The sequence below is a fragment of the Podarcis raffonei genome, chromosome 18 (genome assembly GCF_027172205.1).
Source record: "Podarcis raffonei isolate rPodRaf1 chromosome 18, rPodRaf1.pri, whole genome shotgun sequence".
Classification (NCBI taxonomy): domain Eukaryota; kingdom Metazoa; phylum Chordata; class Lepidosauria; order Squamata; family Lacertidae; genus Podarcis; species Podarcis raffonei.
Genome location: NC_070619.1, coordinates 7,720,874 through 7,736,298, shown reverse-complemented (window position 1 = coordinate 7,736,298; position 15,425 = coordinate 7,720,874). Strand labels below are relative to the sequence as shown.

Here is a 15,425-nt window from a genome sequence, read left to right as displayed (position 1 = left end):
CCTGTCGGAATTACGTTCGACCGAGCGACTCCTCCGGTCGAGTCCTCTGGAATCGCCTCTGACATGATTAACGACCTGAGCCTTTGATAAGACTCCAAGCACATTCCCCATTCCGCAGAGTATCCAGCACAGGAAAGAGACGAGAAGTTTGAGCTACATGGCTAAAGAGCATTTTATTCCTAACTACGCAGACAGAAAAGAAACATACATGCTCTCTCTGTGAGAGCAGAGAGCAACTGAACAACAAAGGAACAGGAAACCAGTAACATCACATCCGTCTCCTGTCTTCCGTGAGACTTCCAACAGTCTGGAATGTAAACAGAGTCTTGTGACTCAAAAGCACTGCACTGTGGCAACACACAGAAACCTACATCCTAAATCTAAATCTAAATCTAAACCTAAATCTCAGTACAAACCCAGTTTCTGTACATAGGTACAGTGTTGATGCTTCGGAACAACCGTGGACAATAAATCAGCAGGCCAGGCAGAGAATATTGAGAAGCAAAGCAGCTAGTAAGCCTGATCTTTATTCAAGAAGCTGTTGAAACAGGGTCCCCTGCTCATCACACGCAGGAGAGAGGAGAACCCCAAACAATGGTGTGCAAGCCCTTATATAGACTTTTGAAATTGCCTGCCTGGTAGCTCAAGACCAGCCCCGAAATGAGCATAATGGTCACAAATCCAGTACTTTCAGGATTGGCGCAGTCCATAAAAATCCAGTTACAGGTAGGTAGCCGTGTTGGTCTGCCATAGTCGAAACAAAACAAAATAAATAAATAAAATTAAAAAATTAAAAAATTCCTTCCAGTAGCACCTTAAGGTAAAGGTAAAGGGACCCCTGACCATTAGGTCCAGTCATGGCCAACTCTGGGGTTGCGGCGCTCATCTCGCTTTACTGGCCGAGGGAGCCGGCGTACAGCTTTCGGGTCATGTGGCCAGCATGACTAAGCCGCTTCTGGAGAACCAGAGCAACGCACGGAAACGCCGTTTACCTTCCTGCCAGAGCAGTACCTATTTATCTACTTGCACTTTGACGTGCTTTTGAACTGCTAGGTTGGCAGGAGCAGGGACCAAACAATGGGAGCTCACCCCGTCGCGGGGATTCGAACCGCCGACCTTCTGATCTGCAAGCCCTAGGCTCTGTGGTTTAACCCACAGCACCACCCTCATCCCTTAGTAGTACCTTAGAGACCAACTAAGTTAGTTATTGGTATGAACTTTTGTGTGCATGCACACTTCTTCAGTTGCAGGACTTACAACTTTAACATTATGGAATATAGAACACCACACCAGGACAAAGTGAGGAGAAGGCAAAGTAAGACCCAGGCTCCTTCTGGCCTATTATAGTCAGTATGACCTTGACAGACAGATAGCAGAACCCGTTTAAACCAGCTGTATGCAACTTCCTGGAAGGAATAACCCAAACAGCAGAAACCTCCGGCCTGTTTCTTTCACGTAGAAAGAAACCTTCCAGAACCCTCTTGAATTAATCAGAACAGGAAAGATCTCTACACATCAGGTCAATGCTTTCTGTACTAAGAAATGCAAATGGACAGTTCTGACTTAACGCCTTTTTGGTTCCCCGCTAGACATCGACGAGTGCATCATGAACGGACTGATGTGCCGGAATGGCCGTTGTGTCAACACCGACGGCAGCTTCCAGTGCATCTGCAACGCTGGCTTTGAAATCACTCCAGATGGGAAGAACTGTGCAGGTAAGGATTAGGCCCTTTTTGTCATGGGGGGGTAAGGGGTGGGGCATACGAGGCCCTCAGTCTGGTTCCTTCAGGGCAAAGGGAGCCCAGAGAGGAGGAGGAGGAGGAGGAAGGGTGAGGGGAAAACAAGGTGGAGTAGAGGGCCAAAATGGATGGGTCTGTAGATGGGGGGAAAGCAATCAGTTGAAGCCTCTGGGAAGACCTAGCGAGGGAGGAAAAGGTGAGGGGAAGGGAAAAGGAAGGAGAGAAAGAAAGAAAGAAAGAAAGAAAGAAAGAAAGGAGGAAGGAAGGAAAGAAAGAAAGGGAGGGAGGGAAGGAAGGAAGGAAGGAAGGAGTGGTACAAAGCAAGAAAGAAATTAGTTTCACTAACTTGTGACCCCACCAAACTGATGACAGTTAACTCCTGACCCCTGTTTGCTGTGTCGATTACTCAGGGGTTTTTTTTGGGGGGGGCGCACAAAACACGGGGTTTGCAGCACATGACGTCACAAAGCCAGCACAAAACTTTGGCGTCACTTTGGAGGGGGACCCAAAATTTCAGGGTCACCTGAAGCTAACGAGAGGAAGGAAGGAAGGAAGGGAAGGGAAGGGAAGGGAAGGGAAGGGAAGGGAAGGGGAGGGGAGCGGAGCGGAGCGAAGCGAAGCGAAGCGAAGCGAAGCGAAGCGAAGCGAAGCGAAGCGAAGGGAAGGGAGGTTCCCCCATCTTGGAAAGGGGCTTCCCTGAGCGAGTGGCGCTAGGGGAGGCCACGGGGGGGGGGAGAGAGAAATCTCCATGGTGACCTGCTCCCTCCCTCCCACAGATCACGACGAATGCGCCACCACCAACATGTGCCTCAATGGGATGTGCATCAACGAGGACGGGAGCTTCAAGTGCATTTGCAAGCTGGGCTTTGTCTTGGCTCCCAATGGGCGATATTGTGTCGGTGGGTAGACGGCGGAAAAACTTTACCAGGGATCACGAGTGGGGGGGAGTTTGAATATCCAAACACAAGCAAAGTCTTTGCCCTCCACGAGGCCTTCAACAACTCCCTGATCAGGGGTTCTCCTGAGGTTTCTCAGTTTGTTAAATCCACACACGGCTTGATTGCGGTCTGTAGACCCACAATACACAGTGTGACATAGTATATAGATCAGGGGTCAGCAAACTTTTTCAGCAGGGGGCCAGTCTACTGTCCCTCAGACCTTGTGGGGGGCCAGACTGTATTTTTGGGGCGGAAATGAACAAATTGCTATGCCTCACAAATAACCCAGAGATGCATTTTAAATAAAAGGACACATTCTGCTCATGTAAAAAGACGCTGATTTCCGGACCATCCGCGGGCCAGATTGAGAAGGCGATTGGGCCAGATCCAGCCCCCGGGCCTTAGTTTGCCTATCCATGATATATATATCAACATTAAAGTTATTAAGACCAGCCTTATTAGTCAACAGAGGAGCTATAGCCTATCAGCTATAGCTGACAAACATCTGGAATTTCCCAGACGTAGCCAGGATTTGTCTGCTGAAAATGGCACATGGCAGCGCCTAATAATAATAATAATAATAATAATAATAATAATAATAATAATTTCTACCCTGCCCATCTGGCTGGGTTTCTCAACAGAATACTTTTACCTTTACCTTTCCCTGGCAGACATTGACGAGTGCGAGACCCCTGGAATCTGCATGAACGGCTGGTGCATCAACACGGAGGGTTCCTTCCGCTGCGAGTGCCTGGGGGGCCTGGCCATCGGCGTGGACGGGCGGGTCTGCGTCGACACCCACGTCCGCAGCACCTGCTATGGCGGCATCAAGAAGGGCACCTGTGCCAGGCCTTTCCCCGGCGCCGTCACCAAGTCTGAGTGCTGCTGTGCCAACCCGGACCACGGGTTCGGGGAGCCTTGCCAGCCGTGCCCGGCCAAGAACTCAGGTGAGTTGGAAAAAAGCGCTCTGTACGTACCTGTCAGGATTCTGAGAATCAGGTTCCTCCTTGCCCCCATGGCAGTAGATAAGAAGTCCAACGAAAGGAGTTTGGATTTGATATCCCACTTTATCACTACCCTAAGGTGTCTCAAGATGGGACGCGGGTGGCGCACGTTCATTTTTGTTCCTTTATTACTATTAATCACAAAATATTCCATCAACGTCTTCTGCGCTTTCTCCTTTATTTTTCGGTCATCTAATAAATTTTCATTTAAACTCCATCGAAAGGTTTTTTCCTCCCTTTCTTTTATCTCCCACTTGATTGCATTATGATCCGAAAGTATTTTTGGTTGTATTTCTATTTTGTTACTCCTGGTGTTAATTCGCTGGTTATCCAAACATAATCCATTATTGACATTGATTGATTAGGCTCTGAAAAGTAAGTAAATTGTTTTTCTAATGGGTGTCTTAGTCTGAGCATTCTCAGTGCCCATGGAATACAGAGGCTCTTTAATCACGCGAATGTAAAAAGCCTTAGAATCGCTGAGTTAACAAAGACTTGTGGGGTTTTTTGCAGCTGAATTCCAGGCGCTCTGTAGCAGTGGCATCGGCATCACAGCTGACGGGCGAGGTAAGTTTCGGGGGAAGTGACCCCCACCCCACCCTTCAGCAGCTTGTGGGGGGTTGTGCAAGGCTGGGGCCTCTGCAGAAGCTCAGTCCCAGTGGTGTTTCATTGGGACGTAGTCTTAAAATCCGTGGTCCCAACTCAGTCCGCGAACGAAAGCACTGGACCTCCTGTAATTGATCATTTTCGCTCTGATTCGCATAAATATGGTCTTATAGTCAGACCTCGGGTTACAGATACAGTGGTACCTCAGGTTAAGTACTTAATTCATTCCAGAGCCTCCTGCTGCTGCCGCGCCGCCGCAGCATGATTTCTGTTCTCATCCTGAAGCAAAGTTCTTAACCTGAAGCACTATTTCTGGGTTAGCGGAGTCTGTAACCTGAAGTGTATGTAACCTGAAGTGTATGTAACCTGAAGTGTATGTGTCAGGGAACTGCCATCGGAGCCTAGAGTGGAGGTAAGGCTCCCTAACGATGCAGGAGAAGGGACCAGCAGGGAGAGAGAGCAAACTTCCTTTGAGGAAGGAAATAGGAGGGACACCAGGAAGCAAGGGGAGACTGCGGAGAGAGGGCTCCGAGACTCTTCCACAGAGACCAGCGGGGAGAGCCCAGGACCTCCGTTGGGCACGCCCACTCTGCGCAAGAGACTTCCGCGCAGAGAGGCTAGGCGGAGACTTGGGGTGAAAGAATTTTTATGCTGGAAGAAGTTCAGAAAACGCCCACTGACGGATTCTGCCAGCGACTGACACAGCCATGGAGAAAGGGCTGTCCAGCCAGGGAAAGGTTTAGCCAGGCAACGTTGCCTAGAGCTGCAGCACCCTTCACGCACAAGCAACCCCCAATTCCCTTTACAGTATGTAACCTGAGGTACCACTGTACTTCGGGTTGTGCGATTTCAGGTTGCGTACCACGCCAAACCCAGAAGTACTGGAGCGGGTTACTTCTGGGTTTTGGCGCATGTGCAGAAGTGCTAAATTGCACTTTGCGCATGTGCAGAAGCACCAAATCGCAACCCACGTGTGCGCAGGCGTGGCGCTGCGGGTTGCGGACGCTGCAGGTTGCGATCGTGCTTCCCGCACAGATCACGTTCGCAACCTGACCGTCCGCTGTATTATTAATTCCCAAATCCCCCCTCTCGATTCCAGATATCAACGAGTGCGCTTTGAACCCGGACATCTGCCCGAACGGGATGTGCGAGAATCTACGGGGGAGTTATCGCTGCATCTGCAACCTGGGCTACGAGTCAGACCCCACGGGCAAAAACTGTGTGGGTGAGTGATTTCGCAGGGTCATAGAGGGCCTTCGGAGGGCCGCCTAGAGATCGACGCAACCTTGACACACATGCGCAGACAAGCCTGTGGCATGAGCAGTTAAAGCTGTGAAATGGAACCACTGTGGAGCTAGTTCATACAGCAACAATGTTTTGTGTTGTGTAGGCTCCTAGGATGTAAGTCCAGGGCCCCGCCTGCTCCCTAAAACATCCCTGGTTTGCTCCTTTCTATATATAGGGTGGGTCCCTTCTATACGCGGGTGGCGCTGTGGGTTAAACCACAGAGCCTAGGGCTTGCTGATCAGAAGGTCGGCGGTTTGAATCCCCGCGATGGGGTGAGCTCCCATTGCTCGGTCCCCGCTCCTGCCAACCTAGCAGTTCAAAAGCACATCAAAGTGCAAGTAGATAAATAGGTACCACTCTGGCGGGAAGGTAAATGGCATTTCCGTGCACTGCTCTGGTTCGCCAGAAGCGGTTTAGCCCTGCTGGCCACATGACCCGGAAGCTGTACGCCGGCTCCCTCGGCCATTAAAGGAAGATGAGCGCCGCAACCCCAGAGTCGGCCACGACTGGACCTAATGGTCAGGGGTCCCTTTACCCTTTACCTATATATTGGGTGCCTACATTCTGCATGGACTGGTTGCATGGCAACATGGGGAAATGGCTTGAGATACCTATCAGGTCCATCAATTACCATATAGCATATATTCAGCACAAAAAACAGCGACAATTTGTTGTTGACAAAGGACAGCTGGACATATAAAGGGCCCCATTACCTTCAGTAGCTTAGGGCCTCATCAAACCGAAATCCGGTGCTGGGTGCTGTAACCCGGCCGGCCTCCATGCGCAGCTCACACTCATGCGACTGTCTTTCCAGATGTGGACGAGTGTGCCGTCAACCGGCTGCTGTGCGACAACGGCCTTTGCCGTAACACCCCAGGGAGTTACAGCTGCAGCTGCCCCAAAGGGTTTGTCTTCCGGACGGAGACGGACACCTGCGAGGGTAAGTGTTCGGGCACAGTGCCGGCAAGAAAGGGAGCGGATCTCTGTTGCCGGCGAAACTGGCTCTTTAATTAAAGTTTTAGCACCAGCCAAGCTGGCACCTTTGCCTGTCGTTCGAGAAGTTGGGATGTTGGCGAGCGTCCCGTGGCTTCCCACGAGGGAGAGGCGACACAGATCAGCGTAAGATTCTGTGTGGGATAACTTCAGCAAGTTTCTCTCCTTCCAGATATCAACGAGTGCACCTCGAACCCATGCATCAACGGAATATGCAGGAATAACGCCGGCTCTTTCGCCTGCGAGTGCTCCCCAGGAAGCAAGCTGGATTCCAGCGGCACCATCTGTGTTGGTAAAGAGCCTCTCTTTTTTCATAATGTTTTAAATCAATTTTCATTTTTGTTGTTTAGTCGTTTAGTCATGTCCGCCTCTTCGTGACCCCCTGGACCAGAGCACGCCAGGCACTCCTGTCTTCCACTGCCTCCCGCAGTTTGGTCCAACTCATGCTGGTAGCTTCGAGAACACTGTCCCGCCATCTCGTCCTCTGTCGTCCCCTTCTCCTTGTGCCCTCCATCGTTCCCAACATCTTTTCCAGGGAGTCTTCTCTTCTCATGAGGTGGCCAAAGTCTTGGAGCCTCAGCTTCAGGATCTGTCCTTCCAGTGAGCACTCAGGGCTGATTTCCTTCAGAATGGAGAGGTTTGATCTTCTTGCAGTCCATGGGACTCTCAAGAGTCTCCTCCAGCGCCAGAATTCAAAAGCATCCATTCTTCGGCGATCAGCCTTTTGCTGTAAGAAGCTGATGATCTGAGCCACAGTCAGCTCCAGGTCTTGTTTTTGCTGACTGTATAGAGCTTCTCCATCTTTGGCTGCAGAGAATATAATCAATCTGATTTCAATACTGCCCATCTGGTGATGTCCATGTGTAGAGTCGTGTCTTGTATTGTTGGAAATCGATTTTCATACTGTTTAACAAATTCAATTCAGTTTCAATGTGATATGCCCTTTGCTTTTCTATTTCCTATCTTTACTTCCATGATGTTTCTGTTCTGCTTCTGTTCAAATCCTCTTATATGTCCTTAAATTCCTTAAAGTGGGAGGGATACACACGGAAATGCAAAAAAAACAAAAAACAAATAGGAAGAAAAAGAATAGCAAAAAAATGCATTATAATGAGGAAATTCACACTGAAATGCAAAGAATAAATATTATAGTGAAATACAAAATAATTATTGTTGTTGTTGTTGTTGTTGTTGTTGTTATTATTATTATTATTATTATTATTATTACATTTATTTACTTATTTATTTATTTACACATACCCCGCTCATTTGGCTGGGTTTCCCAACAGACTATTAAAAACACGACAAAAGAGTTTCCGGGTCACCTTCAAAGTTAGCCCTACATAGAGCGCAAAGGAAATTCACACTGAAATGTAATATATATATAGTTGTAAAATGCAATCTGTCTATCTATCATCTATCTATCTATCTATCATCTATCTATCTATCTATCTATCGTCTATCTATCATCTATCATCTATCTATCTATATCTATCTATCATCTATCTATCTATCATCTATCTATATCTATCTATCATCTATCTATCTATCATCTATCCATCATCTATCTATTGTCATCTGTCTGTCTGTCTGTCTGTCTGTCTATCTATCTATATCTATCTATCATCTATCTATCTATCTATCTATCATCTATCTATCTATCTATCTATCTATCTATATCTATCTATAGCTATCTATCTATCTATCTATCTATCTATCTATCTATCATCATCCATCATCTATCTATTGTCATCTATCTATCTATCTATCTATCTATCATCTATCTATCTATCTATCTATCTATCTATCATCTATCTATCTATCTATCTATCTATCTATCTATCTATCATCTATCTATCTATCATCATCTATCTATCTGTCTGTCTGTCTGTCTCTCTCTATATATCTATCTATCATCCATCATCTATCTATTGTCATCTATCTAGCTATCTAGCTAGCTATCAATCATCTATCTATCTATCATCTATCTATCTATCATCTATCTATATCTATCTATCTATCTATCTATCTATCTATAATCTATCTATCATCTATATCTATCTATCATCTGTCTATTCATCTATCTGTCTATCAGCTATATCAGGCATGTCCAACAGGTAGATCACAGTGTGTTCCTGGTAGATCCCTGTTGACCTCTGGCCCAGCGATCTTCTTACAAAAAAGCAAAAAAGACCCAACTTTGGCTTACTAAAAAAAAGCGCCACAACTTTGGGCAAATCACTGCCAGTCTTTATACGACAATGGGTAGATCACTGCCAGGTTTTTTTATGCTGTGAGTAGATTGCAGGCTATTGGGAGTTTGCTGTCCCTGATCTATATCTATCTATCATCTACCTACCTACCTATCTATCATAGCGACAGCAAGAAACCCCATCTGACTCAGTTATTCTGCTTTCCTCCCCTAGACAGCATGAAAGGGACTTGTTGGCTGAACATCCAGGAAGGCCGCTGCGAAGTCAACATCAATGGTGCCACGCTGAAGTCTGAGTGCTGCGCCACCCTGGGCGCTGCCTGGGGCAGTCCCTGCGAGCGCTGCGAGATTGGTAAATGTCTGTCCGAACTCTGGCACTGGCCAAATTGCAGCGTGCAAGGGGTCTTGGTCTCCAAAGCACCTTTGGGTCTCCGAGTTTGGCAAAGTCTCGCGGTTCTCAGCTACTCTCTCATTTTCTTTTTTGCTACAGACACCGCCTGTCCGAGGGGTTATGCCAGGATGAAGGGGGTCTCCTGCGAAGGTATGGGGTGCTCTGAAAGCTCGTATCCTGGGGGGGCTACCGAGGAAACCCCAATCCCCTCCCCACAAAACAGAAGCGTCCTTGTGCCTTTGATAGCTCTTCCCTTGAATTTGCCCTGCTCAGGGGCAACATACCGTATTTTTTGCTCTATAAGACTCACTTTTTCCCTCCTAAAAAGTAAGGGGAAATGTGTGTGCGTCTTATGGAGCGAATGCAGGCTGCGCAGCTATCCCAGAAGCCAGAACAGCAAGAGGGATTGCTGCTTTCGGTGCGCAGTGATCCCTCTTGCTGTTCTGGCTTCTGAGATTCAGAATATTTTTTTTTCTTGTTTTCCTCCTCCAAAAACTAGGTGCGTCTTGTGGTCTAGTGCATCTTATAGAGCGAAAAATACGGTAATTGCTCTTAGTTAAGTCATTTCTCATTTAGACTTGCCACTTTGCCATCTGCGGGTGGCGCGGGTGGCACTGTGTTCTAAACCACCAAGAGGGCAGGGATCAGCAAACTTTTTCAGCAGGGGGCCGGTCCACTGTCCCCCAGACCTTGTGGGGGGCCGGACTATATTTTGAAAAATATATATGAATGAATTCCTATGCTCCACAAATAACCCAGAGATGCGTTTTAAATAAAAGGACACATTCTACTCATGTAAAAACACGCTGATTCCCAGACCGTCCGTGAGTCAGATTTAGAAGGCAATTGGGCCGGATCCGGCCCCCAGGCCTTAGTTTGCCTACCCATGCTCTTGGGCTTACTGATCAAAAGGTCAGTGGTTTGAATCCCTGCGATGGAGTGAGCTCCTGTTGCTCTGTCCCAGCTCCTGCCAACCTAACAGAAAGCACGCCAGTGCAAGTAGATAAATAGGTACCACTGCAGCGGGAAGGTAAACAGCGTTTCCGTGCGCTCTGGTTTCCGTCACGGTGTCCCGTTGTGCCAGAAGCAGTTTAGTCCTGCTGGCCACACGACCCGGAAAAAGCTATCTGTGGACAAACGCCGGCTCCCTCAGCCTGAAAGTGAGATGAGCACCGCAAGCCCATAGTCGCCTTTGGCCCAGGGGCATAGCTGTCAACGTTTCCCTTTTTTAAAGGGAAATTCCCTTATTCCGAATAGGATTCCTCGCAAGAAAAGGGAAAAGTTGAGAGCCATTCCCAGGGGTCCTTTACTTTACCATCTGTGAAATGGGTGTTCGGAGGAACTGTGTGTTTCCAAAGGAGGGTTTTTGTGCTTTGAGGGTGCAGAGCCCACCTGTGCTTTGTGCTCAGGATTTGTGGCAAGTGCCTTTTCTTAGACCCCAAAATGGATAGGTAAAGGTAAAGGGACCCCTGACCATTAGGTCCAGTCGTGACCGACTCTGGGGTTGCGGCGCTCATCTCGCTTTACTGGCCGAGGGAGCCGGCGTACAGCTTCCGGGTCATGTGGCCAGCAGGACTAAGCCGCTTCTGGCGAACCAGAGCAGCGCATGGAAACGCCGTTTACCTTCCTGCCAGAGCGGTACCTATTTCCTGCCAGAGCGGTACGTGCTTTTGAACTGCTAGGTTGGCAGGAGCAGGGACCGAGCAACGGGAGCTCCCCCCGTCGTGGGGATTCGAACCGCCGACCTTCTGATCAGCAAGTCCTAGGCTCTGTGGTTTAACCCACAGCGCCACCCGCGTCCCTTTGCTGCTAATCTCCCCTCCCATTCCCCACCCGCTGACTAACAGACCCTGCAACAACCCTCACAATGTTTTTCTCTCCCCAGATGTGAACGAATGCGAAGTTTTCCCTGGGGTCTGTTCCAACGGCCACTGCGTGAACACAGTGGGGTCCTTCCGTTGCGATTGCCCCGAAGGCTTGACGCTGGATGGCTCTGGCAGGACGTGCGTTGGTGAGGATGTAGAAGAGGCATGAGCCACGCAGGCTCCCGGTTCCCCTTTTCTCGCGTTTCCCATGACATCCTTATTTCTCATCTTCTACGGGAAGGACCTTGCTACATTTTGGGGGGAGCCCCTATGCCAGAGGCAAAGTGAAACACGGAGGCAAAGTGAAACACTTTAAAGCCCTAAACAGCCTCGGTCAAGTATACCTGAAGGAGCATATCCACCCCCATCGTCCTGCCCAGACACTGAGGTCCAGCTCCAATGGCCTACTGGTGGTTCCCTCCCTGCGAGAAGTGAGGTTAACAGGGAACCAGGCAGAGAGCCTTCTCGGTGGTGGCGCCCGCCTTGTGGAATGCCCTCCCGTCAGATGTCAAGGAAATAAACGACTATCTGAGTTCTAGAAGACATCTGAAGGCAGCCCTGTTTAGGGAAGCTTTTAATGTTTAATAGATTATTGTACTTCAATATTCTGTTGGGAGCCGCCCAGAGTGGCTGGGGAAACCCAGCCAGAAGGGCGGGGTATAAATAATAAACTATTGCTATTACTATAACGGAACAGTAGACATTCAACTCTTACTTTAGCAGACAGATGGCAGCTCAGTTATACAGTGGTACCTTGGTTCTCAAACGCCTTGGTACTCAAACAACTTGGAACCCAAACACTGCAAACCCAGAAGTGAGTGTGGCAGTTTGCGAACTTTTTCGGAAGTCGAATGTGCTCTGCTTTGAGTGTTACACTTCTGATTTGAGTGTTATGCTTCCGATTTGAGTGCCACACTTCCATTTTGAGTGTCTGTCTGTTTTTTCCATTTATTGTTTTTGTTTTAGTGGCTCTTTTTTTTGTGACTGTGTGGAACCTAGTTCGGCTGCTGATTGACTGATTGACTGATTGATTGATTGATTGATTGATTGATTGTGTGACTGCAGTACATTGTTTATTGCTTTCATTTTCAATGGTCTCGTTTAGATAGTAAAATTCATGTTAAATTGCTGTTTTAAGGGTTGTTTTTAAAAGCCTGGAACAGATTAATCCATTTTGCATTACAGTGGTACCTCGGGTTTACGAACTTAATCCATTCCGGAAGTCCGTTCTGAAACCGAAACTGTTCTTAAACTAAGGTTAAGATGAGCGGAGTATGTATAAATAAATACAGTAGTACCTCGGGTTAAGTACTTAATTCGTTCCGGAGGTCCGTTCTTAACCTGAAACTGTTCTTAACCTGAAGCACCACTTTAGCTAATGGGGCCTCCCGCTGCCGCCGCGCCGCCGGAGCACAATTTATGTTCTCATCCTGAAGCAAAGTTCTTAACCCAAGGTACTATTTCTGGGTTAGCGGAGTCTGTAACCTGAAGCGTCTGTAACCCGAGGTATCACTCACTGTACTAATAATTTATTATTTATACCCCGCCCATCTGGCTGGGTTTGCCAGCCACTCTGGGAGGCTCCCAACAGAATATTAAAAACATGATTTTTTAAAAAAACCTTTAAAAACTTTCCTAAATAGGACTGCCTTCAGGTGTCTTCTGAAAGTCAGATATAGTTGTTTATTCCCTTGACACCTGATGGGAGGGCGTTCCATAGGGCGGGCGCCACCACCGAGAAGGCCCTCTGCCTTCTATCAACTTTTAAAAAGCTCGGCAACTTTGCAAAAAAACCCCCAAAACTCAACAACTGCTGTGCCTGGATTTTCACGTTTGTGTGTGTGTGTGTGTGTAGAGAGAGAGAACCTCTTAGAGGTTTCATTTATCGTTTTAAGCAGCATATGAATTTTGTTAGGTCAAATCAATCAATCAATCAATCAATCAATGTTTCCCTTAATCTTCTCAAGAGGAGCCCATTCCCAGGGTTGCACCCAGCTAAATTCTACTCAGAGTAGACCAGCAGACCTCCGCCAGCCATGTCCCTTAATTTTGATGGCTCTGCTCGGGCTCCGATTAGCGTGGCACGCAGCCATCGGCCGCTAGCGCTACATTCAAGATGGCGTCTTCCTTGCTATCCCCCGCTGACCTTCACCTTTCCTCCCCCAGACGTGCGACTGGAGCAATGCTACATGAAGTGGGCCGAAGACGAATGCACGGCGCCGCTGCCGGGGAAATACCGCATCGACCTTTGCTGCTGTTCGGTCGGTGCGGCTTGGGGTTTTGACTGCGAGGAGTGCCCCAAGCCGGGCTCCACTGAATACAAGGCCATTTGCCCAAGAGGACCTGGCTTTGCCAATCGGGGAGATGTCTTATCTGGACGGCCTTTTTACAAAGGTGGGTTGGGGTGTGTGTGATGGAGACCATCGTCCTCAGGAGCGCAGAGGAGGGGGACAAATCACAGTCTGGAACACCTGGGCAGATGGTCCCCAAATAGACAAGTCTATAGACAACTTACTGGCATTCATTGCCGTTGCACCAGAGAAGCCTCTGATGGAATGTAATTCCCAGATAGTTGAATTTGAATACCTAGTGGATGGATTTACCACCAAATACCCTGGGATGCGGGTTGGCGCTGTGGGTTAAACCACAGAGCCTAGGACTTGCCGATCAGAAGGTCAGCGGTTTGAATCCCCGCGACGGGGTGAGCTCTCGTTCCTCTGTCCCAGCTCCTGCCAATCTAGCAGTTCAAAAGCACATCAAAGTGCAAGTAGATAAATAGGTACCGCTCCGGCGGGAAGGTAAACGGCGTTTCCGTGTGCTGCTCTGGTTCGCCAGAAGCGGCTTAGTCATGCTGGCCACATGACCAGGAAGCTGTACGCCGGCTCCCTCGGCCAGTAAAGCGAGATGAGCGCCGCAACCCCAGAGTCGGCCACGACTGGACTTAATGGTCAGGGGTCCCTTTATCTTTAACACAAGGCTGGGGAACCTGTGGCCCTGGAGATGTTTCTGAGATCCGTTCATCTTCCAGCGGTCAAGGATGATGAGAGCTGGGCCTTAGGTTCCCACTTCTGCCACTAATCAACTTCTCGGCAGACTGCAACAAGAGCCTTTCCTAACTGGTCTCCTTTTCCACCCTCTAGATGTGAACGAGTGCAAGGTATTCTCCGGCCTCTGCACGCACGGGACCTGCCGCAACACCATTGGCAGCTTCCGGTGTCTCTGCGGCAACGGCTTTGCCCTGGACGCTGAGGAGAGAAACTGTACAGGTAAGCGGAATAGCTGTCAACCGTCCCTTATTTGGTGGGAAAGTCCCTTATCCCAGCGCTGTGTCCTGCTGCTGTCCCTTATTGATGACGTCCCTTCAATTTCCTGGGTTTCAAAGGAAGCAGCTCCTCTCCCTCCCTCCCTGCCGGCCAGGGAGGAGGGAGGCTCCAACTGTGTTTCTTGGCTGCGTTGCTCACCCAATAAGGAGTCTAAGAATCACTGGGGGGTGGAGCTTGCATGCCTTGTGCTGATCAAATCGGCCGCCTTGCCTGGGGACTTGCCTTTGCTCAGCGCTTCCCAGCGGAGAGGTGACGGTGGTTTTCCTTGCTGCATCCCCTTTGCCGGGTTGCTGCGCTGTGGAAACCACCGCTTGAGGCTTCGTTTGGCTGCTGGCTGGGCTTTCTGCCTTTGGCTCGGAGGGGCTCAGAAGTCGAACCTAGCTGTGCTGGGAAAATCCCTTATTTTGGCTGCTGATCCCTTATTTTCGAGGCTGCTGGTCCCTTATTTTCAAACCTGTAAGTTGACAGCTATGGTAAGCGGGCCAGCGTAAACGCCCTTCTCAGAAGCCAGTCCCGCTCTCGGGTGGGGCGACCCTCCGGAGAGACTCGCTGTGCCCACGGGCGGTGACCTGAACCTCTATTCCGCCCCTCGCAGATATCGATGAGTGCCGGATCTCGCCCGACCTGTGCGGCCACGGCTCCTGCGTCAACACTCCCGGCAGCTTTGAGTGCGAATGCTTTGAGGGCTACGAGAGCGGGTTCATGATGATGAAGAACTGCATGGGTAAGGCGGATTTGGGAAAGGGGTGTGCCAAAGGTGTTTTATCTGGAGCTCAGGAGGAGGCGATGCTCGTACGAAACAGCGGCCACGAGGGAGCATCCCGTTGCCTCTCCACGTCCGCCGCTGCTGGCCTCCTCCCTTACGATACAATGCTGTCAGATGGCTGTTGCGGTTGCTTGAGAGTAACCAGGCAGGACTCCAAACCTGTGTTTTACAGGGGTTTTTTGGTGCAAACTATTTACAGTGAGGGACGCAGGTGGTGCTGTGGGTTAAACTACAGAGCCTAGGACTTGCCGATCAGAAGGTCAGTGATTCGAATCTCCGCTACGGGGTGAGCTCCCATTGC

At 49.1% G+C, this 15,425-nt stretch overlaps 1 protein-coding gene across 7 annotated transcripts in view; it reads left to right on the top strand.

Annotated features, from left to right (window-relative positions):
* FBN3 (fibrillin 3) overlaps positions 1-15,425 on the top strand; it is a 166,181-nt gene that overhangs the window by 80,256 nt on the left and 70,500 nt on the right. For 5 of the 7 annotated variants that reach the window (XM_053372340.1, XM_053372344.1, XM_053372343.1 and 2 more), the window contains 13 exons: positions 1,590-1,715; positions 2,516-2,638; positions 3,349-3,624; positions 4,195-4,248; positions 5,387-5,512; positions 6,389-6,514; positions 6,740-6,859; positions 8,994-9,131; positions 9,270-9,320; positions 11,056-11,181; positions 13,202-13,429; positions 14,176-14,301; positions 14,954-15,082. In XM_053372340.1, coding sequence (XP_053228315.1) covers positions 1,590-1,715; positions 2,516-2,638; positions 3,349-3,624; positions 4,195-4,248; positions 5,387-5,512; positions 6,389-6,514; positions 6,740-6,859; positions 8,994-9,131; positions 9,270-9,320; positions 11,056-11,181; positions 13,202-13,429; positions 14,176-14,301; positions 14,954-15,082 — 1,749 coding nt within the window. The remainder of the gene's footprint in view (positions 1-1,589; positions 1,716-2,515; positions 2,639-3,348; positions 3,625-4,194; positions 4,249-5,386; positions 5,513-6,388; positions 6,515-6,739; positions 6,860-8,993; positions 9,132-9,269; positions 9,321-11,055; positions 11,182-13,201; positions 13,430-14,175; positions 14,302-14,953; positions 15,083-15,425) is intronic. The other 2 variants (XM_053372342.1, XM_053372339.1) reach the window with 2 other exon arrangements.